This window comes from Pan troglodytes, chromosome 7, assembly GCF_028858775.2.
Source record: "Pan troglodytes isolate AG18354 chromosome 7, NHGRI_mPanTro3-v2.0_pri, whole genome shotgun sequence".
NCBI classification, from domain to species: Eukaryota; Metazoa; Chordata; class Mammalia; order Primates; family Hominidae; genus Pan; species Pan troglodytes.
Genome location: NC_072405.2, coordinates 111,153,657 through 111,171,493, shown reverse-complemented (window position 1 = coordinate 111,171,493; position 17,837 = coordinate 111,153,657). Strand labels below are relative to the sequence as shown.

The 17,837-nt window shown below is 39.3% G+C and overlaps 1 protein-coding gene across 6 annotated transcripts in view; it reads left to right on the top strand.

The window, feature by feature from the left end:
- The window catches only part of YWHAZ (tyrosine 3-monooxygenase/tryptophan 5-monooxygenase activation protein zeta), a 34,793-nt gene extending 23,993 nt beyond the window's left edge, over positions 1-10,800 (top strand). For all 6 annotated transcript variants that reach the window (XM_003951316.6, XM_054656925.1, XM_024345254.2 and 3 more), the window contains exons 3-6: positions 4,492-4,615; positions 5,233-5,396; positions 5,481-5,576; positions 8,771-10,800. In XM_003951316.6, coding sequence (XP_003951365.1) covers positions 4,492-4,615; positions 5,233-5,396; positions 5,481-5,576; positions 8,771-8,830 — 444 coding nt within the window. In that variant the 3' untranslated portion in view covers positions 8,831-10,800. The remainder of the gene's footprint in view (positions 1-4,491; positions 4,616-5,232; positions 5,397-5,480; positions 5,577-8,770) is intronic.
- Positions 10,801-17,837: the final 7,037 nt, after the last annotated feature.

Below are 17,837 nucleotides of genomic sequence, written 5' to 3'. Positions count from 1 at the left end.
ATCAATGTTTGAGGCCAGGAGCAGTGGCTTTACGCCTGTATTCCCAGCACTTTGGGAGGCTGAGGCGGGTGGATCACCTGAAGTCAGAAGTTCGAGACCAGCCTGGCCAACATGGCGAAACCCCATTGGTACTAAAGATACAAAAGTTAGCTGGGTATGGTGGCACATGCCTGTAATCCCAGCTACTCAGGAGGCCGAGGCAGGAGAAACACTTGAACTCAGGAGGAGGAGGTTGCAGTGAGCCGACATTGCGCCACTGCACCCCAGCCTGGGTGCCAGAGCAAGACTGTCTCAAAAAAAAAAAAAAAAAAAATCAATGTTTGAGGTGATAGATATCCCAGTTACTCTGATTTGATCATTATATATTGTATGCATGTATCAATATCACATGCACCCCCAAAATATTTACAACTATTTTGTCAATTAAAATTTTTTTACAAGAAACAGATGACATCTTTATGAATCTCCTCTACAAAATACCTAAGTTACCCTCTTTAGTTTCCTGTTTTACCTTTATGTGAAAAGAGGGAATTCACTGAGCAGGTTCCAGTACTGGACCACTCATAAGTTTTCTCATACTGAACAGAAATCTTCCCTCTTGCTAAATTTAATTGGTCTTGTCTCTTGGAGCCATTCATGTCCTGTTCTTTCCATTATCCTGACAGTTTCTAGTATACTCGCCATAACTTTGATTCCTGATTGTGGAATCACGTCCTTTCTAGTAGGTATATCACCCCATTGAGGCTGAGAATATGTTCCTTTTTTTTTTTTTTCTTTTTAAGACGGAGTTTCACTCTTGTTGCCCAGGCTGGAGTGCAATGGCGCAATCTCAGCTCACTGCAACCTCTGCCTCCCGGGTTCAAGTGATTCTCCTGCCTCAGCCTCCTGAGTACCTGGGATTCCAGGCGTGTGCCACCACGCCTGGCTAATTTTTTGTATTTTTGGTAGAGACGAGGTTTTACCGTGTTGGCCAGGCTGGTCTCGAACTCCTGACCTCAGGTGATCCACCCGCCTCAGCCTCCCAAAGTGCTGGGATTATAGGCATGAACCACCACGCCTGGCAGAAAATGTTCTTTTATAGTTAGCTTTTTTTGAGCTACAGTGTTAGCCCCTTTAAATTTAATCTTTAATCCAGTCTTGCTTGGTTTTGGGTTTTTAAATCTTAATTAGCTTATGTCATTGGACGATTTATTAGAAGTAGGCCATTTATGCCTTTCTCAACTCTTTTTTTTTGAGACGGAGTCTCACTCTGTTGCCCAGGCTGGAGTGCAGTGGCACTATCTCAGCTCACTGCAAGCTCCGCCTCCCGGGTTCACGCTGGTCTCCTGCCTCAGTCTCCCGAGTAGCTGGGACTACAGGCGCCCGCCACCACACCTGGCTAATTTTTTCTTTTTGTAGTAGAGACGGGTTTTCACCGTGTTAGCCAGGATGGCCTCGATCTCCTGACTTCGTGATCCGCCCACCTCAGCCTCCCAAAGTGTTGGGATTACAGGTGTGAGCCACCATGCCCAGCCACCTTTCTCAACTCTTATGGTCAGCATCTCACCAGAAACACTTGCCACTTGTTTGGTTCTTTTGGTCTATCATTAGGCCAGTAAGCAGCCTGACTGCTGTTTACCCAGCCCTCCTGTTACTTGTGGGTTCTAACAAATAGCTTTAAAGTTGTTTTATGGTTAATTCAGTGTTCAGCTTTGGGGAAAGAAGTGCTTAACTGCCATTTTAATTCCCAGGGAACTGCTTAGTTCAGCATATTACCCAGGTAGAAAGTTACTACCTACAAAAGATAGATTACTACTTTTAGTAGCATTTATCAACACCTTTCCTAAAAAAATTTAAGTTTTTAGTACAGCTTTAAAATTTTACATCTTAAGTGATTGGTTCACTCTTAAGTAACTGCGTGTGTTTATGGCCTTCATCTCTGCATACATAGAGGGGGTTAAAGTTACTGAAAAGTGAAGGACGTGATTAGGCAGTGTTACTCTTTTTGAGACAGCCTCACTGTCACCCTGTCCTAGAGTACAGTGGTATAATTCAATTACAGATCACTGCAGCCTCAAACTCCTGGACTCAGATGATCCTCCTGTCTCAGCCTTCCAAGTAGCTGGGACTATAGGGGTGTGCCACCACACCTGGTTAACTTTTAAATTTTTTTGTACAGGCAGGATCTCATGTTCACCGGGGTGGTCTCAAACTCCTGGACTCAAGAAGTGATCCTCCCACCTCAGCCTCCCAAAGTGTTGGGATTACAGGAGTGAGCCACCGTGCCCTGCAATTCTTGTAAAGTGTATTGTAATGGAAGGAATGATAGCCTTGTCTCTACAGCTAGATTATGAAGTACCAGAATATTGTGCTTCCAGCTTCTAGCATGGTGTCTGGTGTTACTGTGATAATAGAAATAAACATTTAATTAAGTGCTTACTCGTAAGTGCTTACCTGTATTTTTTCTCAATAATCTTAGAGGTCTCTGCCTTACAGGTGAGATAACTGAATCATTGAGATTAAGTAGTTCACACAGTGTATAGTGCTGTAATTCAAAACCAGACTCACCCGAAAGCCACTTATGTTTATACCATCTCCCATAGTTGAATGAATAATACAATTTGTGTAACAATGAAACTTTTGAAAACCCTGGTCATTTGTTTCTTAAAACCATTGTTTTTAAGTGGAAAGACTCACTTGACTATTTTAAATGCAAGTATCTTCCACTGTTTGAGGCAGATCTCCACAGAGCAACCATAGGTGGTAAAAAGCATTGTATTCAAAGGACAAAACACTTTTGCAGCTAAGAGAACTTTGAATATGAAAGTATGAATGTGGTGTAAGACAGAGGTTGCTATCCTAACCAAAACGTTCTTCTGATTTCCGGCCAGTAATTTTATTTTATTTTTATTTATTTTGAGATGGAGTCTTGCTCTGTCATCCAGGCTGCAGTGCAGTGGTGCAACCTTGGCTCACTGCAGCCTCTACCTCTCGGGCTCAAGTAGTTCTCCTGCCTCAGCTGGGATTACAGGTGCCCGTCACCACGCCTGGCTAATTTTTGTATTTTTAGTAGAGACAGGGTTTCACCATGTTGACGAGGCTCACCTCAAGTGATCCTGCCACCCTAGCCTCCCAGAGTGCTGGGATTACTGGCATGAGCCACTGTGCCCGGCCTCAGGCCAGTATTTTTAAATATCGGTTAATAATTGCAGGAAACATCATTTCAGGTTGACTTTTCTCACCTTTAACCTCTTTATATAGCACAGTGCAATCTGGCCCTACTGCCACTTCATCTGGGTTATCTGTAGCTTGAGTTGTAAAAAAAAAAAAAAAAAAAAAAAAAAAAAACTGGGGGAAGAAGTTGGGTTAAAACTGTTCACCTACCCACCATTGGAACATAATGGGTAAACAAAAAGTTGGAGTTACCATTTAAAAGCATTTTTCAAATTTATATTTTATATATAAGTAGGTGCTATATAAACGGATACTTTTTTTTTGTAAGAATGGATTTGGAATTTAGCTCAGCTGAAAATTGACTTCACCTTGATTCTCAGAGTGTACTTGAACTTTAAAGGAAGTGGGATAGTGAGAATGGGTGGTTGGGGTTTTTTTGCTTTAATGTTTACCTAATTCTACTACTAGAATTATTTTTCTCCCCCTTAACTGGAAAGAAAAAAATTACACATTTATTGAGACTTCTTCCCATCCCCAACACAATGATCTAATCTTTTTGCTTTAAAATCAGTTAAAGAGTGTAATTTTTAAAATCCTAATCAAATGACTCAGATTGTAATAGTAGTTTTAGACAGAATTTTATAGGATGATGTTTTAATTTTATCTGTTGTCTGGGATGATCTGTAATCATGTATCTTACTAGCCGAAAACGACTTCAATGAGATTAAAGGTCTGCTCTTTAAAATCTGTAAGTCTCCTACCACTGTCTTTAGGAAAAATAAAACTTTTGTTTTGAATGGTTTTTTTATCTGTTGTGAGGTTTGCTTGAATTGTGTTGTTATAAATGAAGTTTATTTTGTTCCTCCTTCTCTGGCATGGACTCCTTAAGTGTCTTACATTATTGGTTTCTGCTTTAGTCATTTCTCCAGAGTCCCAAAAGGTTCATCCCGTATGTTCTTTCTATTTTCATGTCATGACCACATGAAACTTCAGATGGAAAGCTTGCCAGCTCATTAGAAAATGTTCTAAATGTGAACGGTCATGCTCCACATTCATTGAAGTCAGCATGTAAATAGATAACATTGTCAGGGACCAATGTTCAATTTTATTGTCCTCAAATCATAAACTGAACACTAACTTCAAACTTAAAGTATTGCTGCCCAAAGCATTCTGCTTTAAACCACAAATTCTTGTGCCAGCTGCATTCACAATTGTATTGACAGTGACTTGGCGTTAAAGTTTTATAACTTAGGCTATAGTTTGTTCTTTAAGAAATGCAAGTTCTTTCAGTTTTGTAAATGTTATATTCTCACTATGTCTGTTTCTTTTCTTCTTAAGTCTCTTTTGGAAAAGTTCTTGATCCCCAATGCTTCACAAGCAGAGAGCAAAGTCTTCTATTTGAAAATGAAAGGAGATTACTACCGTTACTTGGCTGAGGTTGCCGCTGGTGATGACAAGAAAGGTATGCTGTTTTTAAACCTGTTGGTTGAACTTGTATAAGATAACATATAGTGAGGAAGAGTCTCTGAAGCGTACATAATGTCTTGTTTTGAATTGCTTAGAGTGCCGAATAAGGAGTAGCAGTGCTCTTTGTGTTCTGAGAATACACATCTACTGCCTCATACTGCTATTCTAAAATAAATGCTTTCTGAAAAGCCAATATTGTGTACAGGGATGTTTTTTCAAGATTTTAAGAAAAGTGACCAGCCTGAGCAACATCTCTCTCTACAAAAAATATTTTGAAAATTAGCTGGGCATGGTGGTGCAAACCTTTGGTCCCAGCTAATCTGGAGGCTGAGGTGGGAGGATTGCTTGGGTCTGGGAGGTCAAAACTCGTCAATTTTTTAAAAACATAACAATAATGAGATTATAAAGTTGTTTTATCTTGACATTGACCAATGGCTAGTGTGTACCAGGAGAAAGCTCCCTTCAAAAAAAAAAGGACCTTGTTCAATTAACAAATATTAAGCTGTTACAGGTTAGTATTTCAAAGGATATGTGAGATATTAAAGGTTTGGTTTGAGGGGTGAAGATATAATGCACACTTTATCTCAGTACGTTTTGGTGTGTCTTATCCAGGGATTGTGGATCAGTCACAACAAGCATACCAAGAAGCTTTTGAAATCAGCAAAAAGGAAATGCAACCAACACATCCTATCAGACTGGGTCTGGCCCTTAACTTCTCTGTGTTCTATTATGAGATTCTGAACTCCCCAGAGAAAGCCTGCTCTCTTGCAAAGACAGTATGTATTTTACCTGTTACGTAGAAATTTAGCAGTCTTTATTATTTGAGCACTGAAATGTAATGTACTATTTTTAAATCGTAGGCTTTTGATGAAGCCATTGCTGAACTTGATACATTAAGTGAAGAGTCATACAAAGACAGCACGCTAATAATGCAATTACTGAGAGACAACTTGACAGTAAGTACATAACAGCATCATTAGTGATGAATGTGGTTGAAGAGGTTATGTTTTACTCTAGGGAATTTTTTTTTTTATTAAATACATCTTTTTAAAATTTTTTCTCAACACATTTCATAGGCTCTCATAAATATATCTTAGCTACTATTAAAGTCCTATGAAGGAAAATTACAGAAACTGAAATATTAGACTGAGAACACACACATTGATGAGTTACCTGTCTTGTTAAAATTTGTTAGTATCAAAAGTGTGCTGAGACTCTACATGTTTAGTTCCTTTAAGAATGATTTTCTTGCCCATCAAGTTGCCTCCATATTTGTAAAGATAATGGTAGGGAATTAATAACTTGAGTTACAAAATCTCAGGTATCTACAGAATCCAAGTGGAAGTCTATTTTGCCTAGCTTCTTCTTTTAAATGACTTAATATGAAAGGTCGTGATTGTCCTTGGGATACTGCAGATGTATAAAAAGAAACAGTGTCACTATCACACCAGGAACATCAACATAATTCCCTAATAATGTTTGAATATCTAAATAATACTTGAATTCCAATTATCTCTCTTGTTTTAAGTTATTTGAATTGGGATTCAAATTCAGTCCACAATGCAGTTGATTTGTATGTCTCGTTTGTTTCTTAGGTCTTCTCATTCTTCTCCTTCAGATAAATACTAGATTTGAAATTTTGAGGCTTAGGTGAAAAAATTATCAAGCATTTGCTGTGTGTCAGGTAAAGAGGTAGGAATTGCAGATCATAATCTAGGTATTACTGTTTTTTTGTTAGACTTCTAGGGCCATTTCTCTTGGGGACTATGTAATCTCATTATATACATTTCTCTTCCAACTTTATTCTAGTCCACTGCCATTTTCTATAAACCAGTTCTGTATGCTAGTGCTGAAAATCTTGAAGAGTTTTTTGAATAGTATTGTATACTTGTTTATTAAACCTAAAATTACTTTATTAGCACAATTTGGAGCTATCTATAAACTTTTCTGATACTTGAGTCAAGATAACAAGCCACAGTAAAGAATGAAAGAATCTTATATATCAAACATAAGAAGCACTTTGTTAACTAACTTTAGTATTAAGGATTTTTCTTTTCTAGTTTGAAGTGATGACATTTTTAAAGTGATGACCTGAGACCTAGATACTGTGTTTTGTTCACATCACTTTTTGAGAGGCCCTGATCTACTGTCTGCTTCCAACTGAATTTTGCTATCAGTATAGCATGAAGAGCGCATATTGCAATAAGAAAACCAGGGTTGGCTGGGCGTGGTGGCTCACGCCTGTAATCCCAGCACTTTGGGAGGCCGAGGCGGGCGGATCACCAGGTCAGGAGTTCAGGAACAGCTTGGCCAAGATGGTGAAACCCCATCTCTACTAAAAATACAAAAATTAGCTGGGCATAGTGGTGGGCACCTGTAATCCCAGCTACTCGGGAGGCTGAGGCAGGAGAATCACTTGAACCCGGGAGGCAGAGGTTGCAGTGAGCTGAGATCACACCGCTACACTCCAGCCTGGGCAAAAGAGCGAGACTCTGTCTCAAAAAAAAAAAAAAAGAAAGAAAAAACCCAAGGTTTTGATTCTAATTCTGTCACTACTTGTATGTCTTCTCTGAGCCTTATTAGTGTCAGCTGTCACCATTATAGGTTGATTGGAACATTTATCTGTCAAGAAATTATCCCCAAACTTAATATTTCATTCTGAATTTGGTTGACCAAGACTGTCAACACATTACTCTAGAAAAAGAAATATTTTGTATCAAATTTGCATGTTTATACAGAAAATTCAAGAATCCTTGAAAGTTAGAACAGGAAAGAGACATTAGAAACAATTTCATCTTGCAATTACAAAACCCCTTGTTTGACAGGAGGAACACACAGTTTCCAAGAGGTCGTTCGGCTATCTGTATGACCTTGGAAGTAGTCTCCTTTCCAGGCCAGAGATATATTTGCTTAGTAGATAAATGAAGCTAATGGATGATTTGGGGAATATAAAAATAATAATTAGTGTATTTTCCCCTTCCCCTCAGTTTTCATGTGTAAGTCATATATAAAATTTAAGATTGTCTTGAATCCTTTTGTAATTACCTCTGAAAATCACTAGAGAGTGGTTAAGACTTCAACATTTTTAACATTGGAGCAGGTGGAATAGAGTTCATAACCCTGCCACCTATGGGACAACTTTCATTTTTACCTGTTAAAAGATTTGGTTCTGGTTTTTGTCCAGCATTTATTTTGAATCATATGATAGGGTAGTGCAAAAGTAATTGAGGGTTTTGCCATTTAAAGTAATGGCAAGAGCTGCGATTACTTTTGCACCAACCTGATAAATAAAGGTTTGTTTTTCTAAGCTTAAAGTGTTAGAAAAGCTAGATTTGTAGTTTAGCTCAGAGTTGAGGCTGGTTCTTGAATTTCATGGAGTATAGGATTCTGTTTGGAGTGTGAGTCACTTTAAGATCTACCAGTGGAGAGTAGTCAACCCTAGCTCCTTCAGCATGGGCCAAATTAGATGCTTCTGGTATAGTTGCACTCACCTTGGACGTCCATCTTTCATATTGGGGCTCTTTAGGTTCTGACACCTATTGATGCTTAGTTTTTAAAAAATAATTTAGGGCCTGGGCACAGTGGCTCACACCTGTAATCTCACCACTTTGGGAGGCCGAGGTGGGTGGATCACGAGATCAGATCAAGACCATCTTGGCCAACATAGTGAAACCCCGTCTCTCCTAAAAATACAAAAATTAGATGGGTGTGGTGGCACATGCCTGTAGTCCCAGCTACTCGGGAGGCTGAGGCAGGAGAATCGCTTGAACCTGGGAGGCGGAGGGTTCATTGAGCCAAGATCACGCCACTGCACTCCAGCCTGGTGACAGAGCGAGACTCCATCTCAAAAAAAAAGTATTATTTCTTCTACTTTCTCTTCACCTTCTGTGGATAACCAAAACTTTCCTGTATCTGAAGGTTATTTGAAGGCAACTCTGTGGTGTACTTAACCTGCTTATATAGTGGTTACAAAAAAAGTAAATTTGTATATTGAGATGTTTTTGTATCTTGAAGCTAAGTGATGCTGCTATCTTTTTAAGAATGCTTTCCAACTAAAACATTCAGGTATCTTGGCACTTATATGAAAACGCCCCCCCCCCCCCCCCCATCCCACTGAAACTTGCTGAAAAATCTTTCCTTCTTTTACCAGTTGTGGACATCGGATACCCAAGGAGACGAAGCTGAAGCAGGAGAAGGAGGGGAAAATTAACCGGCCTTCCAACTTTTGTCTGCCTCATTCTAAAATTTACACAGTAGACCATTTGTCATCCATGCTGTCCCACAAATAGTTTTTTGTTTACGATTTATGACAGGTTTATGTTACTTCTATTTGAATTTCTATATTTCCCATGTGGTTTTTATGTTTAATATTAGGGGAGTAGAGCCAGTTAACATTTAGGGAGTTATCTGTTTTCATCTTGAGGTGGCCAATATGGGGATGTGGAATTTTTATACAAGTTATAAGTGTTTGGCATAGTACTTTTGGTACATTGTGGCTTCAAAAGGGCCAGTGTAAAACTGCTTCCATGTCTAAGCAAAGAAAACTGCCTACATACTGGTTTGTCCTGGCGGGGAATAAAAGGGATCATTGGTTCCAGTCACAGGTGTAGTAATTGTGGGTACTTTAAGGTTTGGAGCACTTACAAGGCTGTGGTAGAATCATACCCCATGGATACCACATATTAAACCATGTATATCTGTGGAATACTCAATGTGTACACCTTTGACTACAGCTGCAGAAGTGTTCCTTTAGACAAAGTTGTGACCCATTTTACTCTGGATAAGGGCAGAAACGGTTCACATTCCATTATTTGTAAAGTTACCTGCTGTTAGCTTTCATTATTTTTGCTACACTCATTTTATTTGTATTTAAATGTTTTAGGCAACCTAAGAACAAATGTAAAAGTAAAGATGCAGGAAAAATGAATTGCTTGGTATTCATTACTTCATGTATATCAAGCACAGCAGTAAAACAAAAACCCATGTATTTAACTTTTTTTTTAGGATTTTTGCTTTTGTGATTTTTTTTTTTTTTTTGATACTTGCCTAACATGCATGTGCTGTAAAAATAGTTAACAGGGAAATAACTTGAGATGATGGCTAGCTTTGTTTAATGTCTTATGAAATTTTCATGAACAATCCAAGCATAATTGTTAAGAACACGTGTATTAAATTCATGTAAGTGGAATAAAAGTTTTATGAATGGACTTTTCAACTACTTTCTCTACAGCTTTTCATGTAAATTAGTCTTGGTTCTGAAACTTCTCTAAAGGAAATTGTACATTTTTTGAAATTTATTCCTTATTCCCTCTTGGCAGCTAATGGGCTCTTACCAAGTTTAAACACAAAATTTATCATAACAAAAATACTACTAATATAACTACTGTTTCCATGTCCCATGATCCCCTCTCTTCCTCCCCACCCTGAAAAAAATGAGTTCCTATTTTTTCTGGGAGAGGGGGGGATTGATTAGAAAAAAATGTAGTGTGTTCCATTTAAAATTTTGGCATATGGCATTTTCTAACTTAGGAAGCCACAATGTTCTTGGCCCATCATGACATTGGGTAGCATTAACTGTAAGTTTTGTGCTTCCAAATCACTTTTTGGTTTTTAAGAATTTCTTGATACTCTTATAGCCTGCCTTCAATTTTGATCCTTTATTCTTTCTATTTGTCAGGTGCACAAGATTACCTTCCTGTTTTAGCCTTCTGTCTTGTCACCAACCATTCTTACTTGGTGGCCATGTACTTGGAAAAAGGCCGCATGATCTTTCTGGCTCCACTCAGTGTCTAAGGCACCCTGCTTCCTTTGCTTGCATCCCACAGACTATTTCCCTTATCCTATTTACTGCAGCAAATCTCTCCTTAGTTGATGAGATTGTGTTTATCTCCCTTTAAAACCCTACCTATCCTGAATGGTCTGTCATTGTCTGCCTTTAAAATCCTTCCTCTTTCTTCCTCCTCTATTCTCTAAATAATGATGGGGCTAAGTTATACCCAAAGCTCACTTTACAAAATATTTCCTCAGTACTTTGCAGAAAACACCAAACAAAAATGCCATTTTAAAAAAGGTGTATTTTTTCTTTTAGAATGTAAGCTCCTCAAGAGCAGGGACAATGTTTTCTGTATGTTCTATTGTGCCTAGTACACTGTAAATGCTCAATAAATATTGATGATGGGAGGCAGTGAGTCTTGATGATAAGGGTGAGAAACTGAAATCCCAAACACTGTTTTGTTGCTTGTTTTATTATGACCTCAGATTAAATTGGGAAATATTGGCCCTTTTGAATAATTGTCCCAAATATTACATTCAAATAAAAGTGCAATGGAGACCTTGGGGTCTTTATTTCCAGGAGAAAAGATACCTTCTGCATCTAGGGCAACAATCCTTTTCCCTCGCAGCTCTTTCTTTTACCTCACTTACTGATTTCTCCTGACCCCCAAGCCAAGGAGGTAAAATAATCATATATATATATATATTTTTTAAGTAATTATATTTTATAGCTAGACTGAAGAGGTGGGAATTTTTTTGTTTTTTTGTTTTTTGTTTTTTTTTTGGAGACAAGAGTCTTGCTCTGTCACCCAGGCTTGAGTGCAGTGGTGCGATCTCGGCTGAGTGCAACCTCCGCCTGCTGGGTTCAAGCGATTCTCCTGCCTCAGCCTCCCGAGTAGCTGGGATTACAGGTGCCCGCCACCACGCCCGGCTAATTTTTGTGTTTTTAGTAGAGACAGGGTTTTACCATGTTGTCCAGGCTGGTCTTGAATTCCCGACCTCAGGCAATCCACCCATCTCAACCTCCCAAAGTGCTGGGATTACAGGCATAAGCCACCGTGCCCAGTAGAGATGTGATATTATTCAAGTAAATAAAACCTGAAACTTGGCACATTTGCCTATTTAATGTGCATCAGTCATCTGAACTAGGTTGATCCTGGAATAATGAAAACACTTCACTAGTATTAACTAATGTTTTCTACATAGTAGTTCCCGATAGATTAAGGAAAATTTCCAACCTGAGATTCTTTGTTTTGGAATTTGAATAATGTGTAACTATCTCTTTGATTGTCCCAAATCCAGGCTTTATGTCTGCTTTTGTCAATGTAACATCCTAGTGCCAGGAAATTGGAAAATCCAATGATTTTTTGTGTGTAAAGTATTGGAATTTTTTTGTTCGTTTGTTTTTAAGACGGAGTCTCAACTCTCGCCCAGGCTGGGGTGCAGTGGCGTGATCTCGGCTCACTGCAACCTTCGCCTCCCAGGCTGAAGTGATTCTCCTGCCTTCAGCCTCGCAAGTAGCTGGGACTGCAGGCACGTGCCACCACTCCTGGCTAATTATTTGAATTTTTAGTAGAGAGGGTTTCACCGTGTTAGCCATGATGGTCTCATTCTCCTGACCTTGTGATCCGCCCACCTCAGCCTCCCAAAGTGCTGGGATTACAGGAGTGAGCCACTGTGCCCACCCTGGTATGTTTTTTTTAAATTGGCCACTTAAGAGTTGTCCTTCAGAAAGTGGAGCAGCAGTGTGATTAGTAAAAACGATGGGCTTTCCTGCAGCTCTGGCTTACGGTCTTTGTTTTTCCAGTTAACAGCTGTTACTTCATGCTGTTATAGGGGGCGGGGGGAGAAAGAGAAAGAATATGTCCAGTGGCTTAATTTTGGGGCTCAATTTGTTTATTATGTTTTTCCTGCAAAAGAGTCACCAGTCTTGTCATGGCTCAATGCATATTTTAAAATGAGTCAAAGCCAATTTGGAAGCTGCTATCTTAGGTTATTTGTAGTCAGGCTTCAAATGGAGAGTGAAACTTTGACAACTGGTGCTCTATGCTCAATGATGGTCTTACACATTCCTCTAGGGAAAGGTCAAGAAATAAATTTGGCTTGATTGTATTCTCTCATTTACCATATAGGAAATACTATGGTAGAACTGAAAATATGTACAATAGTAAAGTGGTGGCTGAGACTGGGCACTTGGAAAATAGACTTGGATTCTTTTCTAAGTGTGAAACTAAATAAATACTTTTATGTGACTGGTAGCAGTCACAGTCTCCTTGATTGATTCTAGTTCCTTTTCAAAGCGGAGAGACCTGAATATAGATTGTAACAGGATGTCCAGCCTTGCCAGACAAGCAGGCATATATGTCTCTGGGATGCAGAAGCAGTTATAAGTTAATATATTTAAGCATAATGTTAGCCAATCCTAGGTGATACCAGAGATGTGAATATTTGATCATATTTGAGTTCATTCCTTGAAAGTCCAAACCTAACTGGTCTTAATTGATTACTTCTTAGTATTCCGAATTTTAGAATTTAAAACCCTATGAATTTTCAGTTTGTGCTTACATTTTCTAACATTGGATGTTTGCTTTGGCCAGCTGCTGTTCTGTGTGTTTTCTTACAAAGGCTTAGAGATTCTGGCTGGGTGTGGTGGCTCACGCCTGTAATCCCAGCACTTTGGGAGGCTGAGGCGGGTGGATCACCTGAGGTCAGGTGTTTGAGACCAGCCTGGCCAACATGGTGAGACCCCATCTCTACTAAAAATACAAAAAATTTAGCCGGGCATGGTGGTGCGTGCCTGTAATCCCAGCTCCTCGGGAGGCTGAGGCAGGAGAATTGCTTGAACCCGAGAGGCGGATGTTGCAGTGAGCCAAGATCACGCCATTGCACTCCAGCCTGGGCAACAAGAGCAAAACTCTGTCAAAAAAAAAAAAAAAGGTGGGGGGGCGCTTAGAGATTCATGTTTGAGTGAAGATTTGCAGAATGGGACCCAAATGGATATATAGCACAATCAAGATGCAGGGAATTAAGAACTTAACATGTGCTTGTAGGTTTGGGTTTGGGGGCTATGTGGGAGTATAAAAAGAAATAGGCTATGTCTAGACTCCCGAGGGGAACTCGTTTTAAATGCCTATTCTCAGCATTCGGTTTCAAGAATTCTGAATATTTAGGTTGGAGCCCAGGAATATGCATTTTTTTAGCCAAAACTCCCATGGTTATTAATGATGCAGTTGTCCATGCAACTGATGTCTGTAGGGGGAGGAGAAACACAGATGGGAAAAATGCAAGACTACAATTTAAGCCAAAAAAAAAAAAAAGGCTTTTTTCTTTTTTTCTAAGAGGGATCTCACTATGTTACCCAGGCTGGTCTCAAACTCTTGGCCTCATGCAGTCCTGCCTCAATCTCCCAAGTAGCTGGGATTACAGGTGTGAGCCACCACACCTGGCCAAAACAAAAAGGCTACTTGTAGAACAAAAAGTTTGAATCTGCTTAGCAGATCATGTTTCCCAAAATAAGAGATTAGAGATAGAGGTTATTCATCAGAACAAATTTTTCACATTAATTACCCTGACTTAGTTTAGGAACAGACGCCATTTAGAACTTTTACTGTGTTGAGGGAAAGGTTGTACACACACATATAAAATGTGATTTTGTCAATTTTTTTTAGTGAATGCTATTTGTATTTTTCTTACCTTGGGCCATATATTGAAGTCAACTTGAGGTGAATGAGCAAACTTTAGAGTGAATAACTCGCTGACCATTAAATGCAAGGAAAGCTCTCTTAAAATGGACACAGCACTAACTAGAAAAGAAAAATACATATAAACTCTGAGTCTTAAAGCTACAAATCTGACTGTAAAAATTGACACAGATTGAAAAGACGCCTGAGATAAGACAAACATAAGATTGGTACCATGAGCAGAGGATGAGTGAGCAAAGCTTCGTCTGTATTTACAGCCACTCCCCATTGTTCGCATTACTGCCTGAGCACCTCCTGTCAGATCAGCGGCGACATTAGATTCTTATAGGAGCATGAACCCTATTGTGAACTGTGCATGCGAAGGGTCTAGGTTGCACACTCCTTAGGAGAATCTAATGCCTGATCTGTCCCTGTCTCCCATCACCTCCAGATGGGACTATCTAGTTTGCAGGAAAACAAGCTCAGGGCTCCCATTTAAGTGGGATAATTATTAAGCTGTATAGTTATTTCATTATATATTACAATGTAATAATGATAGAAATAAAGTGCACAATAAATGTGCTTGAATCATCCTGAAACCAACCCTCATCCTGTCCATGGAAAAATACGTCTTCCACCAAACTGGTCTCTGGTGTCAAAAATGTTGGTGACTGCTTTAGAGGAAATGAGTTACATTTAGTCCATATTGATTCAGTCCGTATCAGTGAGGCTCTCCGATTACACCCAATATATGGCCAAATCTTAAGCTTTTCAGTATTTTTTTTCATCTTCCTTCAGGATTCTTCAAGGATTCTGTATTTAACTGAATTTTTTTTTTGTAGGAAAACTCTACTGACAACAGAATTGGAAGTACAGAATTTACTTATGATCTGTAAACAGTATATATCAAATATAAATATGGTTGTTGGCTTTTTTTTTTTTCCCCTCAGGATTTGCAAGAGAGGAGTCCAGAAAGTCCTTTTTGGAGACCTTAGTCCCTTGTTAGAGGGTCTTTATATAAAGAGTCAAAGTTGAAGAGCCCAGATAATTGGAAATGAGAGATTTTCTTTGGAGAAAGCTTTCAAGTGCCAGGCATTTCTCCCCATCATGTGCCCCCCTAGTGGAGGAGGGGAGAGAGGGTGCTCTACTGGGAGCACTTCACAAACTCTTCTGGAATGTAACTCGTGTGGCACAGAGGGTGATGCCAGGCTCTGGGGAAGTGTCAAGTCAGGAGATGCTAGCTAGCTGGCTGTGCTGATGGCAGAATAGGGAGAAGTGACTGCTGTCAGAAATGGCCTATTCCCTCAAGGTTTGTGGAGGCCAAGAATGTGGACGTGTTCCCAGCAGGCCAGGATCAAGACAGCCTATAGCTATCTTAAGAGCAACTGGGCTTTTGAAGCAGTCTATGTGGGATGGACTGACAGAAACCAGAGTCAACCAGGAGCTGGTGGAGATGGCTCTCAAGAGAGAATCAGCGACAGGTCTCCAAATAATCTGTAAGGGACTAGTTTGAAAGGTAGCTTAAATGTCAGGGTCTAAGGAGACCAACGCCCAGTTTTTCTAAGTTCCAGGCAAGTGAGACCTTTTCTGCCCCCACCTCACTGCAACCCCAGTGAAGCCAGTGCAGCCAGGGGGTGAAGAAGGAGTGGACTAGGTAAAGATGTAGAGATGAATCTGACCACAGATCCTTTATACCCTGGACCACAAAAGGGAGGAGAACTTGAACAGAAAATGCAGTTAGGGGTTTGGATTACTGCTTTGTGACTAATAAATAGGACTAGACACTTTCATCCCCACATATAAGACAGTCAGCTCACAGAGAAAAATGACAAGGTGGGTCTGCAAACAACGGAAGCACTGGCACACCAAAACTTGATCTACAGAGCCATCTGAAACTATAAACAAATATGCTGATGAATATTAAGAAGATGAAAGAAAGAAACCAAAGGTTTAAAACTATGATGCTGAAAACAATGAAATGTCTCTAGGTAATTAAACAGTATGGCAGGTAATCTAATTTAAAACTAAAACCCAGCTCAAACTAAGAAAACATATTCCCACCCTCTGCTTGATTTGCTTTCTTTCAAGGGCCTTTAAAGCAAAACACTAACCATGAAGAGTTTTACTTTTCCCAGGAAATGAAATATTTTCTAACACAGAACAGCAAATAAAATACTTTTTCTAACACAAAACAGCAGCTTTATTTTTTCCTGAGAATAGTCTTATTTACTCTTATTTTTTTAAAAAATCCAGTATCTTGATTGTATCATTTACACATTCAAATATGTTCAGTGTTGTATAATTTTTGGTGATTTGGGGTTAAAGACCTTTTTCTTGGTTGCATTTTTTTTTTTTTTGAGACAGAGTTTCGCTCTTGTTGTCCAGGCTGGAGTGCAATGGCATGATCTCGGCTCACTGCAACCTCTGCCTCAGCCTCCCTAGTAGCTGGGATTACAGATGCCTGCCACCACACCTGGCTAATTTTTGTATTTTTAGTAGAGATGGGGCTTCACCACGTTGGCCAGGCTGGTCTCGAACTGCTGACCTCAGGTCATCCACCCGCCTTGGCCTCCCAAAGTGCTGGGATTACAGACATGAGCCACCATGCCTGGCCGCATATTCTTAACTGTAGGAGTGGACATTAGATATTCTGCCATTTTTTATTTTTAAAAAATTTTAAATTTACAGAAAAGACATAAAGAGTACACAAAGTTTTATGTACCCTTTTATTTTACCCAGACTTCCCAAATGTCAATATTTTTCCATTTATTTTTTCTCTAAAAAATTTTTCTTCTGAATTAATTGAAAGTTGCAGATCTGGCCGGGCGCCATGGCTCATGCCTGTAATCCCAGCACTTTGGGAGGCCAAGGCGGGCGGATCACCTCAGGTTGGGAGTTCGAGACCAGGCTAACCAACATGGAGAAACCCCGTCTCTACTAAAAATACAAAATTAGCCAGGCATGGTGGCACATGCCTGTAATCCCAGCTACTCGGGAAGCTGAGGCAGGAGAATCGCTTGAACCCAGTAGGTGGAGGTTGCAGTGAGCCAGGATCGTGCCATTGCACTCCAGCCTGGGCAACAAGAGTGAAACTCTGTCTCAAAAAAAAAAAAAAAAAAAGAAAGTTGCAGATATGATGCTGCTTTACTTCCATAGAGTTGGTTGTTTTTTTCTTAAGGACATACAAAATAATTAGTCTCATATAAAATTATGTAATTATCAAAATCAGAAAATTTAGTCTCATGAAATTATATAATTATCAAAATCAGAAATTTACACTGCTATGATACTATAATCTACAGAACTTATTCAAATCTATCAGTTGTACCATTAATGTCCTTTGTAGCAAAAGAAAAATAATTTTTTGTCTAGGTCCTGGATCCAATCCAGAATCTCCAAATAATTTAGTTGTTAGGTCTCTAGTCTTTAGTCTCCTTTAATCAGGAACAATTTCTTGGTTTTGTCTTCATGGCCTTGACAATTTTGGAGAGTATAAGCCAGTAAGTTTTTATAGTGTCCCTCTTTTTTATTTCCTCTAATGTTTTCTTGTTAGTTTCAGGAATCTCATTGAAGATCAGTTGAGTCCTTAGGCATCCTAACAAGAGGCACATGATAACTCATTATCCCTTTACTGATGCCATTAAAGAAAAATAACTTTTCAGATAAGAAGTTAGAAGACCCATTATTTAATCAACATTTTCATTGTTGATAATTGCTAGCAGGAGATCATTTCTACTAGCAGCAATTACCTGACTGACCTCCAGC